This window comes from Nannobrachium achirus (genome assembly GCF_963921795.1).
Source record: "Nannobrachium achirus genome assembly, chromosome: 16".
Classification (NCBI taxonomy): Eukaryota; Metazoa; Chordata; class Actinopteri; order Myctophiformes; family Myctophidae; genus Nannobrachium; species Nannobrachium achirus.
The window spans coordinates 8,756,995-8,773,683 of NC_137823.1; the positions used below are offsets into that span (position 1 = coordinate 8,756,995).

A 16,689-nucleotide genomic window follows, 5' to 3' on the forward strand; every position below is an offset into this window, starting at 1 on the left:
GTCAATATAATATGTAGAGACACCAGTGGGCTGTATTTTGATTGTCTTAAGTACCAGCTCTTATCCTTTAACTTAAAGGCCTGTCCATACTGTCTCCGACCAGCAAACTTTTCGTTGGAAAGGTCCGGTTCAACTACAGAATGAAGTCACTCGCATCTTCTGAAAAGCATTACCCCAAATTAGAGTTCGTAAAGCTGCACGTCAAAAAGTCGGAACTCGGAAATAGTTGAATTTAAGGGTTAGGGATAATAACCTATTCTGCAGTGAAATAGATAAATGAAGGCATTTAGAATCTGATCCATGCTCAGCCCTGCACCAATCAAAGTCACTGGATTGGTTTAAAGATGGGGACTTGGGGGAGTTAACAAACAAAAACAACAAAAGACACATATTGACAAGAATGAGACACCGGTGTCTACTGCCTGCATATTGACATATATTGAGGAAGAGACAGAGCCGAAAGTGGTACAGTCAGCATTAAGGTCACTGTGGCCTCAGGTCATGCCGTTGGTTTGAGGGGCACGAGGCCAAACTGAGGGGCAACGACCCTCCTGCCCTGGTACTCGTTTTACTGAGTATAAGTGGTTGAACTGAAGTGATCCACTTTTAGAAGCCATGCTATATACTAGCATTACGTACTCACATCAATGGTATGAGCCCATTTAGGCCTAAAATTATTTAATGCTTTAACTATTGAAAAATAGCAGATATACAAGCTCACAACAAGTTAAATCGTGATTTCGAACTTTTGTAACTCAAAATTTGCTTCTGGGGGGTCCCTGGAACATCATATTTGGAGATGGGAGTCCGTGGCTAAATACGTGTGTTTTGGGGGTCCTGACTTGAAAACGTTTGAGAACCACTGATTCAGAAGAACGATTTAGAAGACATTCATAGAATCGTGTCAAAATCATTCAAAGACTCGCTCAAAAGTAATGTCCACGATTTTTCAATAATAGCAGATCTACAAGCTCACGGCGCGACACCGAGCTTGTATATCAGCTGTTTTTTTAATAGCTAAAGCATTAAATAATGGTTAAAGTGTCACAGATTTGCGTTCAGGACTAGATGCTATAATGAAGCAGCCAGAAAGAGAACAGACTAGTGGAAATAGAGTTGGGACAAAACCTTAAAGGGATATTTCACTTTCAAAAATACTTTTTGTCATTTTATCGTCGAATCAGGCTTTTATGAACACCCAGGACAGTTTTTGAGTTTCTTCATTCAGTATTTAGATATTTGATTTTCATTTCCCCCCATTTTCCACCTTCCAGGACCTTCCTATATACAAACCCATTATAACTTCAAACTCCATTTTATCCATGATAGATTCAATTAAAACACCTGTCCTTTTTTCCGCGGTGACTCCTGACATGCTCCGAATACGTGAGCAGGCCGTGTTTTTTCGATAACATTTTTCATTGATTTCTATACATTTTTGGGGGAAATGAAATTTATTAAATAGAATAAAAGACTATAAAAATTTAATGAGAAAAGTTCTCGAAAAAAACACGGACTGCTCACGTATTCGGAGCGTGTCAAGGCAACCCACAAAGGGTCCCGACCCAGTGCTTGGGAACGGTACCCTACTGGTTATCAAAAGTAGCAGATCTACAAGCTCCAAACGGGGGCTTGTAGATCTGATATACTTACCATGCTTTTCACAGAATTACACACTATTTATGAAGTCACACACATTTCCAAAACACCAAGTAGGTCGGGAGTGGCTTATTGTCGGTATCAGCCGGTAACACGTGGGAGTCTGTCCCCGTTACAAAGCGCTAGACCCCTGGGAGATGGACTGCTGAGGTGGAGCGCCACACCTACCATCAGCTCCCAGTACTTGACGCACGACTTGCCAAGCCGTGCTACTCATACGCTGACTGAGCTATCCGGGTACTAATTAACTAAAACACCAAACATGTATTATTTTCGTACATAGATAGCCATACCACCCTATCTATCTACTGTATGTATCACCCTGTTAACCCCTTGTTTTTATCTATCTATCTACTGTATGTACCACCCTCGTAAGGAATGTGAAGCATATCGCTCACACCCTGATGAAGATAAATCATTGATCGGCTGGAATTATAAACGTTCAGATATGGTCAGATATGAAGGTGATCAAAGTCCATTTACATGAGCTGTGGATGCATTTACAACATTTCACCAACCACGTGCTTCTCAACCTGTTCAGGCCCTGATCCCCCCAATATAATCATATTTGAACTGAGAAAACCCGATATACAATATACATATTTAGTCAAATATGCTAATTAGCTCATTAATTAAGCACAATACAAAAAAGTATATTGCAGAAATGGATTCTGCAGTGGAAAATATATAAGAATCAATTTTTCAGGTTTTTCTGCCTGTCTATCATGTTGGGGTAATGTAAGATAGTGTCTCGCTTTACCCCGGAGCAATTGTCTCACTTTACTCCACAGCCACATTTTTGGGAAAAAGGACATCTCTTATCAATTCAGGGTAATCTTCAGCTAGCATCTATCACATGGATGTATATGTTGGTAGTTCATCAACGGTAACATGTCATTAGGTCGAACACCCTTTGGATCGACCACCAAACCCTAATCCTAACCTCAGTAAAACTATGCCTAACTCTAACCCTAACCCTAAACCTAACCTCAGTAACCGTGACGCGGGGGATTATCTAACCTGCCAACGCTGTACGACCCAACGGGAGTTCGACCTATGGGGCAGTCCCCTCATCAACATGTATGATATAAAATGTTCTCCCTGCATCAATTTGCTTTGACACAACAGCTGATTATGTTGACAGCAAGACAATGTACTTTTAAAATAATAATAATCATATTTGAACTGGGGACACTTACCAACATGTCCTGTGACCTTTCCACCCTGTTACATCTATCCATGTTTCCTTTCCTAGCAGCCATAGCCTCCATGCTCACCCACACTAAAGGGGAACACACACACCGTACGGCAATGCTGGGAAATAGAACAGGTGCGGCAGGCGAGGTGTGAACGCGCGTCTGACGCCGCCGGTGTGGGGACCCACAAGACCACAACTAACCCCCATAGTCAGTACAGCCATCATGAACCAGCCCACAAGGCCACAACAGCCCTGCCAATCGGTCTCAGCCCTGTTGGCACGACGGTTTGTGCATTGGTCTGGCGAGCGGGAGCCCCGGGTTCAATCCCCGCTTCTTCCCATCACTAAAACTTCCATAGGGAATTAATTGGACGACGCCCCCCCATCCCCCTCTTCCCCCAAGGGGAAGCACAGCTGAGGTGCTTCTACTGTGAGAACACGGCCTGGGGGAATTCCAACCGGCCGCTCTACCTCCTGAGCCACTGCTACCTCTCTCTCTCTCACACACACACACACACACACACACACCACTGCTACCTCTCTCTCTCTCTCACACACACACACACACACACACACACACACACACACACACACACACAGAGAGAGAGAGACAGTATAATATATCGTTGTTGTCGGGTGGAAACCTTGTATGTCCAAAACCGTTTGTATTTGTCATTTAAAAAATTACTTAAACTAGTGAAAACAGCCGATCTACAAGCACACAACGTTTTCACTACTTTTGTGCGACGGCCTTGTATGATGATGCAGGGCTTTGCTGTGGGAAAAGATTTACACATTTGAAACTTGGAGATACAAGGTTTCTGCCCGACAGTGACGATATGTCACAGTCCATAATAACTCTTCAAACTAATAGCTCTGTCCACCATGCAGTTAAAATATCACAACAGTTCAAGTTTTTAACAATAGTAAATATTACTACTTGGTTGAATGGCTGTATGGCATTTCTCTAATTAAATGAAATCTGAAAGATTCATAGGTGAGTTTTAGAGAGACGTTCTGGTCGGGAATCGAACCGGTGGCCTTTGGATTGCTGGAGAGCAGACGACACTGTAGCGCTGAACACAACCGCTTATCTCTGCCGGGAACTCTCACCACCAGCCAGAGTGGGGGAGGAGGGGGTGGAGTGGAGGTTATTTACGACCATTTGACTCTGGTACGATCTCCTCTTGCTTCTTCCTGCGTTTACCATCAGTTTGACCTCTGACATTTGAACATCTAAAGCAGGAGTCTTCAACGTTTTCAGGCCAAGGACCCCTTAGTTGAGAGAGAGATGAAGCAGGGACCCCCACAACCTTTTCATAGATTCATAGTTCCATTGTTTGACAGCACAATCATCAGTGTATGTTGGATTCATGCCAAGTTGTGTTTTCAGATATTTAACCACTTGGACCGTCAATACTTAATAAACTTGACCTTTCACTCTGTACTTAGTCTGCTCTTTTTCCCCTCTACACCATCGGCTATTTTTGGCTAAAGTTCTCAGAATATGGACACCAGGGTTCAAGTGGTTCATATAAAAAAATGAGAAAAAGGTTTCTAAGATTTGGAAGACCCCCTAGGGGTGCCGGACCCCCTGTTGAAAACCCTTGATCTAAATGGAATGGCAATATATAATATGTTTACATTAGCCTTCATAATGGTAAATGTTGCCTCTATGCAAGGTGGTTTAAACTGGAGAGATGCATAAGCAGACTGGTCTGTTGCAATTTTCTTCTTTTCCATTCTTGTTTTCTCCTCCTTCCCCCTCTCCCCTTCTATGTTCTTCCCTCTCCCCCCTGGGCGTAGGCGAATGTTCCCCAGCCCCCCGTGGACACGTTTTGCTACTAGCCTACTCCTACACATTGTACCCAAAAATCAGATTCCAGTCCAATTGGCTGTATAGAGGGTATGCGAATGCTTAAAGTGATCCCTGACTAATACGACAAATATGCCTTAATACATTATAATTGTCCTCTATAACTACAATGTAAAATTAAAAAAACCTCAATTATTGTATTTCTTCTAGAAATAGCGAATCTTTCACTCAATAGGGGAAATGCCCGTCGCAAGTTGATGATGTCATAAATGTCAAGTGTGATCTATCCCTATGGAATTTATGGCATGCATGTGAAAATAAAAACAAACTTAATACTTCCTATGGTTAATATGAGCATCAAATCAATATTTCAAATGTGTTTGTGTTTTGTTTTTTTGCACATGCATGCCATAAAAATGACACATGACATTTATGACATCATCAACTTGCGACAGGCATTTCCCCTACTGAGTGAAAGATTAGCTATTTCTAGAAGAAATAAAATATTTAAGGTGTTTTTAATTTTACATTGTAGTTATAGAGGACAATTATAATGTATTAAGACATATTTGTCGTATTAGTCAGGGATCACTTTAAAGTGAATGTCAAATCGTGTGGCAGATCGAGAGGCAAAGTGAGTTTAACATGGTTAAATGTTGTTTAATGCAGTCAGATAGGACTTTTCTGTTTGGATGTATGGGCTGTCAAGGCCAGAAAGTAGTTTTTTTGCCTCTCAGTAGGCGTTCCTGCGTAACTTCTGGGTATGATGATGATGTCACGCGCATACCCTCTATACTATAGGCTGCATGAACACACAGGAACGCGCCTGCCGCTCGCTCGCACTCACACACACACATGCCTTGCACGTGCACACACGATGTGCTTCAGTCCAGACCGCAACATTACATTTTGTCTGAGGTGTTTCTTCTCACAAACATACAAACATGTGCAACACTAGGCCTACAGGCCTCCAGTAGGCAATTCAGGCATGCATCATCATACAAGGCCGTCGCACAAAAGTAGTGAAAACAGCAGATCTACAAGCACGCGAGGCGTTGTGTGCTTGTAGATCGGCTGTTTTCACTAGTTTAATAAGTAATTTTTTAAATGACAAATACAAAAAGAAACGGTTTTGGACATACAAGGTTTCCACCCGAGGCACACAAAGACATCAAAGGGGACTTGGGGTTTTATCTGTCTGTAAAAAGTGTCCTCTCCAGACCATGAATGCAGTTTTTACTATTATGGTGAAAGAAATGCAAATTCCCTCTTTCCATGCCATACCTGAAGGCAGCATTCAAGGTCATTTCTTTGCCCAAACTCTCCTGAACATGGATGCAGCATCTTATGTTGAAAGAGTTGCCCTCTCTGTACGCCACATCTCCAGGATTCACTTCTTTATGCTTGGTTCGGTGTGGTGTCGTCAAGCACCGTAAAATAGCCGATCTCCCAGCTCACAAAGCCTCTCTAAGATTCTATGCACTTCCCTGCATGGCCTAATACCAATGTTATTTTTTTACAGCGTAACAGACCAGCCTTGCAGCGTCGCAGGTTCGAGTCCCGATCCTGACGACCTTTGCTGCGTGTCATCCCCACATCTCTCTCCCTGTTTCCTGTCAGCCTACTGTACACCTATCAATAAAGGCAGAAAAAGCAAAAAAATAGTATTGGGGGCAGGGTGGAGAGCCAAACAAGCCATTCATGTCTTGATCCTTCCAAAAAAAGGACCAAAAAAAAGGATTACTGACATTTAGACCAATCCAACAAACAGGTGCCTATCCTATGTCGCCTATCCATCCATGCCACGGTTTTCTGTTTGAGGACTGTATGTGCAACCATGTGCAGTTTGGGTTATGGTGGTGCACTGTACATGCTCATTGATGAGCAAGATGTGGAGTTGCAGGAGTGCCAGTAAGCAACAGCATTGGAGACATAACGTTGCAAAAATACGTACCGGTACTTTTGCACTTATGTGTCGGCTCTTAATACTGGCTGCCTCTCTCACTCACTCACACACACACACACACACACACACACACACACACACACACACACACACACACACACACACACACACACACACACACACACACACACACACACACACACGCACACACACAATAATACATTGTGGCAAAAAAACAGCTATCTCCAGCTCAAAGCTCAACAGAGGATGCATTCATCCCAAACTGCGGAAATGACAAATATGACGCAGACGCAGGGTATGATAGCGACGTGAGGTACCTGTTGTGTCATTTGCAAAACTTCGGGAGAGGAGAGATCACACAGCAACAACGAGATCAGCGTCTCCTGATACAGCCAAGCCTATAGCAGTCAATCTGTAAGTAGAGATATGATTATGAAATAGTGTTATAATGTGAGTTTTCATGGGATGTGTTGTTCTGTGGAAGGCAGATGATATTTTAAGTTGTTTAATGAATGTACATTGACTACTATAGGCCAACAGGTGTGGCAGGCCTAGCTTATGGATATAACCATCCATTGTATTGTATATTTGTATTGTATTTTCCTTCTGCTATATATTTACTGAATTCCAGAATGATTCAAATTGTTTTGTATTGCCTTTTTTAAAGTTCTTAACATAGTTGTATATTTGTGTGAGTGTGAAAGTATGGAAAGGCCTTATTTGGGGAGAACGGGGTGAGAAGTTGACCTGGAAGCCAGAAACAGTGAGATGGCAGTGAAATCTAAACACCTACCATTATTTCATGTTATTATATATTAGTAGTATTGTCTTTTATCAACATTTGGTTCATCTTTCCCCACGGTCAGCATTTTGACAAAATCTGGCTAGCTTAATGCTTCAGGCTGATCTTTAGCTCAATGATTCATTATGGTTGTATACATAGTGCATGATACAAAGCTTTAGACCTGGGTAGGCGGACATTTGCTTTAAAATAAAAAAGGTAAAAGAATAACTTTGACCAGTGATGCTTATCGGTTTGCCCACTTTGCCCATTTCTCAACTCCACAGCCAGGTGGAAATGATGGCTGTGTGTGTGTGTGTGTGTGTGTGTGTGTGTGTGTGTGTGTGTGTGTGTGTGTGTGTGTGTGTGTGTGTGTGTGTGTGTGTGTGTGTGTGTGTGTGTGTGTGTGTGTGTGTGTGTGTGGGTGTGTTCTTATCTATTTTTCTCCTCTGCCCACTCGTACAGTATGCTTATCTTAAACTGTTCTCCCATTTTGCCTGAGTGAGTCTGGGTGTGCATGCGTGTGTGTGTGTGTGTGTGTGTGTGTGTGTGTGTGTGTGTGTGTGTGTGTGTGTGTGTGTGTGTGTGTGTGTGTGTGTGTGTGTGTGTGTGTGCGTGTGAGTGAGAGAGAGAGAGAGAGAATATTTCAGCCCGCCTGTACATCTCCCTCTACTCAAAAGGGGGTCCAGGACCCCTAGGGGGTCCTCAGAGTTACTACAGGGGGTCCTCCAAATCTTTGTGTGATAGAAACCTTTTTCTCCTTTTTTTATATTAACCACCTGTCCTGAACTAATGTCCATATTCAAAGTATTCAAAGTAACTTACATTCTAGTGCAGGGGTCTTCAACGATTTCAGGCCAAGGACCCCTTAGTAGAGAGAGAGAGATGAAGCAGCAACCCCCACAACCTTTTCATAGATTCCATATAGTTTCACCATTTGACAGCACATAGTTTATGTTGGATTCATGTCAATTTGTGTTTTCAGATAACCACGTGACCTTTCACTTTAGTCGTCTCTTTTTCCCCTCTACACCAAAGCTCTTTGCCAAAAATAGAAGATCTACAACGCCTCGCGCTGTGAGGCGTTGTGAGCTTGTAGATATTTTAATGCTGGCTTATATATATTGACATGATTCCAAAATACATTGAGGATTGTGCTGTCAAACCATGCAACTATATGGAATCTCTGAAAAGGTTGTGGGGGTCCCTGATTCATCTCTCTCTCAACTAAGGGGTCCTTGGCCTGAAAACGTTGAAGACCCCTGATGGCATTATAAAATGTACCATTAATACCGGAGCGAAGTAACTTACATTCTAACTCTAGTGCAGGGAGGGGTCTTCAACGTTTTTCATGGACCCCTTAGTTGAGAGAGAGATGAAGCAGGGACCCCCACAACCTGTTCGTAGATTCCATATAGTTTCCTTGTTTGACAGCACAATCATCAGTGTATTTTGGATTCATGTCAATTTGTGTTTTCAGGTATTTAACCACTTGAACCGTCAATACTTAATAAACTTGACCTTTCACTCTTTAACTTAGTTTGCTCTTTTTCCCCAATACACCAAAGCTCTTTGCCAAAAATAGCGCTGCGAGGCGTTGTGAGCTTGTAGATCTCACTCAAAGATTTGGAGGACCCCCTGTAGTAATTGACCCTTCTTCTAGTGATCCAATCAAAGGCCTTTTTTTTTACCCTGCTCTAATCTAGCTATTACTACAGATGAAATAACAGAAATATGATCGATACAAGTTTACAATGAACCTTTATTCTCTCCAGGTGGTCATCAGAAGAGCCCTCTGTCTGCGCTTCCAGACATCCCAGTTCTCCATACATCTGAAATCACTACGTCTTCCAGTCATCTGGGTTCTCCATACATCTGAAAGCAGTAAGTCTCTTATTTCTTATTTATTTAGAACAGTGGTTCTCAACCTGTGGGTCGGGACCCCCAGGAGGGTCTCCACATGATTTGAGGGGAGGACGGGGGGGGGGGGACAGGCGGGGGGTCCCAGACGACAGTGACGTGACAATTTAAGGACTTTTAAGACCTTTTTAATGCCAAATTGTCAAGGTTGTGAGCTTGCAGATCTGCTATTTTCACAATACAGTATGTATCTGTGGAACTGAGTCGAACTAAATTGAATGCCTCAACTCCTACATTTGTGTGTATTCTGGGGTGTCCCCAGTTCAAATATGATTATTTTGGGGGGTCCCCAGTTCAAATATGATTCGTTTGGGGGGTCACCAGTTCAAATATGATTCTTTTGGGGGGTCACGGCCTGAAAAGGTTGAGAATCACTGATTTATAAGAGTAGAATAAAGCTTATAACCTGTATTGAACAAGGTGATCATCATTTCTGATCATCTAGAGCAGGGGTTTGATTGATTGATTGAAGACTTTATTAGAAGTTTGCATAGGAAAAGGTTCAGTTTTGTGATGGTACAGTTCACTGGTACAAGGTCTGCTAAAAGGCGATCCTAGAAAAGACTATGCTTATTTCCACAGGAAACCATTAAAGTATCTCATAAAAATCTCATAAAGTCTTCAACAGGGGGTCCGGGGCCCTCAGAGTTACTACAGGGGGTCCTCCAAATCTTCCAATCCTTTTTATATTAACAACTTGAACCCTAGTATCTATATTTTGAGAACTGTAGCAAAAAATAGCAGATCTAAAAGCTCACAACGCCTCGCGCTGCAAGGCGTTGAGAGCTTGTAGATTGGCTATTTTCGGCAAAGAGGTTTGGTGTAGAGGGGGAAAAGAGCAAAAGTTTAGTAGGTAATGACGTTTCAAGTGGTTAAATATCTTCAAACACAAATTGACATGAATCCAAAATACACTCACGAATTGTGCTGTCAAACGATGAAACTATATGGAATCTTTGAAAAGGTAGTGGGGGTCCCTGCTTCATCTCTTTCTCTCAACTAAGGGGTCCTTGGCCTGAAAACGTTGAAGACCCCTGATCTAGAGAGAATCTACCAAGACATATCTGCCAAGTAGTGAGGGGGAGAGAGGGAGTGTTTGGGCACGGCTCGCAAAATGCACACACACTCAGCAATGAAGCATCTCACTACTAAAAATACCGTACTATATCACACTGAAATGCATAAACCAACCCTCTAACTACTGTATGGATACGTACATTATATAGCCTTCTAAAAGTTAGTTTAAACTGAGGATTTTTTTTTATTTCACCTGGTTTAAAGCAGCAGTGAATTGATTGATTGATTGATTATTTTATTAAACAAAAATGGAGAACAGTAAAAGTATAGTCAATACACTAGAAATGTAGTACAGTACAAGTGCTTTGTAGAAGGAGAATTTACCCATATTAGTCTTATGGGTTTGTCATATCAGATCATTGTGTGCGCTCCCTCTGGTGCTGTGGCTGTGGGTGTCGCTAACTTTTTGGAGATGTTTGGTCAGATATGCGGGTGATGAGGGGATTGAGGGCAGATCTGCATTGACTATTTTGAAAGTCAATCCCATTTTTAGTTGTTTTACCCTGTCTTCAACGCTGAGCCATCTTAAGCTAGCAAAATGTGTGGGAGAAACATGGGTCATGGGGCCAGGGTGGAGAAGTAGCCGAATCAGTTTGTTTTGGGAGGTTTGGAGTTTTTAGTGGCTTTTTGGTGTTGGAGTACCATGAGGTGCAAGCGTAGTCAAAGTCGGACTGAATGAGGGCCCCAGCATGAGTCCTGAGGGCACTTTTGTTGACGAAAGTGGAGAATCTGCCCTGGAATCTTGTTCTTTGATTTACTTTTTTGATCACCATTGTTGCCATGCTATCCCCATACAGGTATTTGTCAAGAATACAGCCCAAATAAGTAATCTCTTCCTTGCTAGCGATTACTGTCATCAACTTTGACCTTGAAATCGTTTACATTTATCTCACTCAGAGAATGTCTGGTCCCAAACAGAATGGATTCTGTTTTACCAAGGTGTAGAGACAGTTTGTTATCAGTAAGCCAAGTACGAAAGCATGAAGTCAGATGATGACAGAGAACAGAGAAGTGTTCAGACCACAGAGGACAGACTGAGGAGAATGAGCTGTGTTGAAAAACCCCTGCACATAACCACACCCCCAGCCACGGTTCAACCAATCAGTGATTGCTCTAGTCTCACACACAGAACATAACTTACACTGTCACTTAGTGCTGCTGCTGCTGCTGCTGCTGCTGCTGTTGCTGCTGCTGCTAGTCTAAACTCTAGAGAATGCTCTGTAATATCACTAGGAAATACATGTAGACTGAGTTATATTCAGTGGTGGAAACAAGTCATTTACTTATAAGCACTGAAAGTACAATGTTGAGGTATTTGTACTTTACTTGAGTATTTCCAATTTCCAAAACTTTGACTTCTACTCCACTACATATCTCGTATCCAAATGTTGTACTTTTACTCCACTACATTTATGTGAAGAAGTAACTACTAGTTACTTTGCAGATTTTGATTATTATTTAAACACTTCAACCCTACATTTTGGACAAAATGCTTTAATTGACATGATTTCACAAACCATGTTAGCCAGTCTGGGGTCACTTGGCACCTTCTGGCTCCTTCTGTTTATGTTGTTTAGGCTCCATCATTCTACCATGGCTGACTGAAAAGGTTCACCTGGCTTTTACATAATCTTCTGTCACACTTTTTAGCCACCCTTATTCTTTTACCCACTCAGTTCTATACTTGTTCTGACATCTCTTTCATTTTTTCTTTAGACATTTGGCTTGTGTTCTGTCATATCTGTCAGTCTGTGTCCTTTTATGCCCATATATGTGCATACTGATGTGCCCATAAATGGAGACCTCTGCAAGATTGCAATGGACAGAGCAGTGTAATAAAGACTCACCTCTTCAGAATCCACCTAAACCCATAGTACTACTGTAACACTGCCCACACTGTGACCACACATGAAGATACATAGCAATTTTAGGTTTTAGAAGTTTGTTACTGATTATAGGTGCGTGGTCTACCTATGTTATTGTTTTTCTAGATTGATATTCCTATGCATTTGTTATATTGTTGTTGATGTACTGACCTATTATCTTGCTTATTATATTGATGTATTACCTGCTATTGTAAATCGCTTTGGATTAAAAGTGTCTGCTAAATGCCTAAATTGTAAATTGTAACCTTGGTCTCTGCCATGCAGCTTGTCAGGCCAGCTGAGGCCACAAAGCTTGACTGACCTCCAATCCACAAAGTGGATGGAAAGTCATCAGATCAGCTGATCTCCCCCCTTCCCCAAAAAGATAAATCTGAAAATCCCCATATATGGCCACAAAAGGGAACTTGTGGTCTCCGAGTAGACCAGTGCTCAGAGAGCATAATCGTGAGATTACATAATTACAAAAATACAAAATTACAATATTGCAAACTTAGAAAAGAATAATCACACCCAGCGGAGCCATTTATGAGTTAATTTCATTAAGTGTCTGGAGAAGCTTGGCCACTATGTATGTATGTATGTATGTATGTATGTATGTATGTATGTATGTATATAGCACAACACTTGTCTAAAGTGTATTAGTCAAATTCACAGCTGCATAATGCTGTACAAGAAAGAAAACATTTGCACCTGCCAGTAGCCCACAGCTTGTTGTTGTTTTGAACATTTTATATATATATATATATATATATATATATATATATATATATATATATATATATAACAGTTAGTCTGTAATGTCTGTTAGTTATGTAACAGTTAGTTTGAGATTCAGGGTTGGGTGCCTTTTGTCACCAGTTGTGTTTTTAGGACCTCCAGGAGGGCCTCCACAGAGGATAGGAGGCTATGTGAGGGATTATAGGGAGGCACCAAGTCAGTAACATATTGTGGGGCAAGACCCTTTTGTGCCTTAAAAGCTATTAAAAGAATCTTAAAATCAATTCTAAAAACTACGGGAAGCCAGTGAAGGGTTGCTAAGACAGGGGTGATATGGGCCCCTTTTATTTGTGTTCATCAGGAGTCTGGCAGCTGCGTTAATTTGTACCATTTGCATGTGAGAAATTGGTGTTGGAGAAATGGCTTTGTGTGTTAGGCAGGTGCATAGGCCATTGCAATAATCTCACTTATATAAAATCTAAACCCTTAAAAACATGTGTTTGCATCTAACATTAAAAAAAGGGCAAACCTTGAATCCTAGGTAACTACTGAATTTCCCCCTTGGGATAATAAAGGTATCTATCTATCTATCTATCTATCTATCTCTCTCTCTACTGTATGTGAAAAAGGACGGGCTGAGACGGCTCAAGCTTGTTTCCAAATAGAAAAAAGGGAATTGTAATCATTGCCGACACCTATGCAGAGACTTGCATAGAATAGGCATTTTGTCATCAAGGTGGTAACTTGAACAAAAGACAGAATCCAGAACACACATGTTTCTGTTCAGGATAATGCTTCCAAGAAGAACAGAGTAGGAACGATTACATAATCAAGTTAATGAGAAGTATAATTGATCGTCCCACAATTTTTGAATTGCAAAATGTCACACTTTCTGCCAGAAGTTTGAGAAGTGAACAACCTTTTCACATATTTCTCCCACTATTCCTGTTCTTGTGTGTTTTGCAGAACCAGTAGATCTCAAGGATCATGCCAGAATGGGGATTCCTGTCCAGTTTGATGGACAATGCCCTGGCTCACAGCAACCACATCGGGAAGATATGGATGGCTGTCCTCTTTCATTTACGCCTGGTGGTGCTGTTTACTGCCGTTAAAGACGTGTGGAAAACGGGGGGTTTCCACTGTGTCGTGTTACTGGCGGGTTGCAAAGACTTTTGCTACGACTACTTCTTCCCCATCTCACCTATGCGCTACTGGACGATGGAGATCATATTTGTGTCAACCCCCACCCTGATCTACTTGGCTCATGTGACGTTCATCACCAGCCAGGAGAACAAACTGCGTGAGCAGCTGGCCAACCCACAGCTGGCCAACCCCACCAGACGGCCCAGGTTCACCGATGAGAGCGGACATGTGAAGATCAAAGGAAAACTGCTGTGCACATACCTGCTACAGCTGTTAGGCAAAATCCTTATTGAAGCGGCATCCGTCTGGGGACAATACTACCTGTATCAGTTCAAAGTGCCGCTCGAGTACATATGCAATGCAGAGAACATCCCTAACCATCCCTGCCATGGAGCAACATTGTGCTACACGAACCTTCGTACAGAGAAAAGAATCTTCATCTACTATATGCTGACGGTTATCTGTCTCTCTTTGCTCCTCAACTTGCTTGAGGTGGTGTACCTCCTGTGCAAGCAGAAGTGCTGCAAGAAACGCAACCGCGGCCGAGTGGTGGTGGAATACGCGGACAGCGACAGCTACAACTCTCAAATGTTGGAGAACCTCCAGAACAACGATGTCAACCTGAACATCGATGGAGACGAGGGAGGAGCAGCAACAACTAGAGCTCTGGTTCATCGTCAGGGAAGGCGCACTTACGTATAGTCAACGTCACCGAATGAAAATGCCCTGTAATCCATAAACACAGTGGACAGTGTTTCTCTTCATCTCCTGCCATCCGTCCAGCTCCTCTGAACATTCTACCACCAGCCTCCATCCAGTCTTGGTCTCTGCCAATCAAGAACATGCAGATAGGCCACAAAGCTTGCCTGACCTGCCTTCCACAGAGTGGATGGAGAGGCATCAGATCAGCTGATCCCCCCCCCCCCCCAAAAAAAAAAAGATACATCTGAAAATCCCCTTATATGGGCAATTTGTGTTCTCCGAGTAAATCTCTGCTCAGAGAGAATAAAACATGTTTTTTAAATGTTCAAAACTGAAATAAAATAAAAAACTGAGATTAAAAAAATACAAAATTACAATATTACAAACTTTTTGTTCCCACCCATAATTTATGAATTAATTTAAGTGTCCAGAGAAATTGGCCAATGTGAACCTGGGCGTACAAACAGACACCAATTGACAAGTCAGTCTATAAATGTTCCTTCTGTATCTATCAGTCCTTGTCCCTTTTATGCCCATATATGGAGATATCTGTATCTATAAGTCCTTGTCCCTTTTATGCCCATATATGGAGACATCTGAATCTGTCAGTACTTGTCCCTTCTATGCCCATATATGGGCATAAAAATATAATTATTTTTCATATGAAGAATGAAAAGTCCTGTTATTGACCCTCACTGCACCAATAACTACCAGCCCATCTCAAACTCGGACACTGGGACTCTTCCACACTAACTCTGGGGAAGGCCCGGGATCGAACTGGGAACCTTGCAGTTCTCCATCCGTCCGCTCTACCGGCCACTCTACCCCTGAGCCACTGCTTCCTCAACTCTACTTCCCCTCCTCCACCATCACTGCCTTCACCCACTCCACCTACTGCACCCTCACCCCACGGCCCACACTTGACCCACGTCAAACAACCTGTCTAAAACTTCACCCAATAACCCATGAACTCTTCATCATTGACCCAGACTCCACCAACTCCACCCATGACTTCTCCCTTAATATTGACAGCTCCACCACTGTCAGCCCCTCCTCCACCCAGGTTCACAACCTTGGTGTCATCCTGGACCCCACCCTCTCCAGTCGCATGTCAACCAGGTCTTCTTTCACCTTGGTGAAATCCTCAGGTCATTTAACACCACGCTGTGGCCTTCTCAGTGGCCCCGCCCCCTCACTATGGAACAGGCACGTGCACATATAGATATCAAAGGGGGCTTGAGCCCCTGCCCTTGTGTCCATCTGTAAAAAGCGCCCTCTCCAGACCAGGAATGCAGTTTTTACTATGGTTAAAGAAATGCAAATGCCCTCTCTTTCCATGCCATACCTGAAAGCAGTATTCAGTATTCCCTTGTCCAAACTTTCCTGAACTTGAATGCAGCATCTTATGTTGAAATCAAGAAATGTGTAGAAATCAAGCATGGAAAATAGCAGACATCCAAGCTCAGAGCTTGGAGGGCTGCTATTTTCAATATTTTCACCAAAAGGCGCTTTTAGAAATGTCAGCCCCTGCCTCTCTAACATTCTCTACATGTCCCTGCTGTGGAACTCACTCCCAGCTCACACACCCCCCCCCCCCCTCCTCTCAACATGTTTAAAACCACACTCAAAACCTTTTCACAGGTTTTCATTTTCATTTTATTTTTAATTTTTAATTTTTCATAGAAAAGAACGCGCGGTATATGAGATTACATATAGTGCTATATTTTCATATAGCACTTTTCTAAAGGTACTCAAAGTACCTAGAAAGTAGAGTTCTCAAATTCTGCCCAAACCCGACCATACCCTACCCGATAATTAGGGCCGGGTAGGGCCTAAAATGTATGCTAATTAGGAGGGCCTCGG

The 16,689-nt window shown here is 42.4% G+C and overlaps 1 protein-coding gene across 1 annotated transcript; it reads left to right on the forward strand.

Moving 5' to 3' along the window:
• Window positions 1-13,968: 13,968 nt before the first annotated feature.
• On the forward strand, window positions 13,969-16,048 carry LOC308300769 (gap junction Cx32.2 protein-like; the record flags this gene model as incomplete). The annotated part of the gene is made up of 2 exons (XM_080744670.1): window positions 13,969-14,800; window positions 15,816-16,048. 2 exons carry the CDS (start codon window positions 13,969-13,971, stop codon window positions 16,046-16,048), a joined length of 1,065 nt encoding a protein of 354 aa, XP_080600796.1.
• Between the last annotated feature and the right edge of the window lie 641 nt (window positions 16,049-16,689).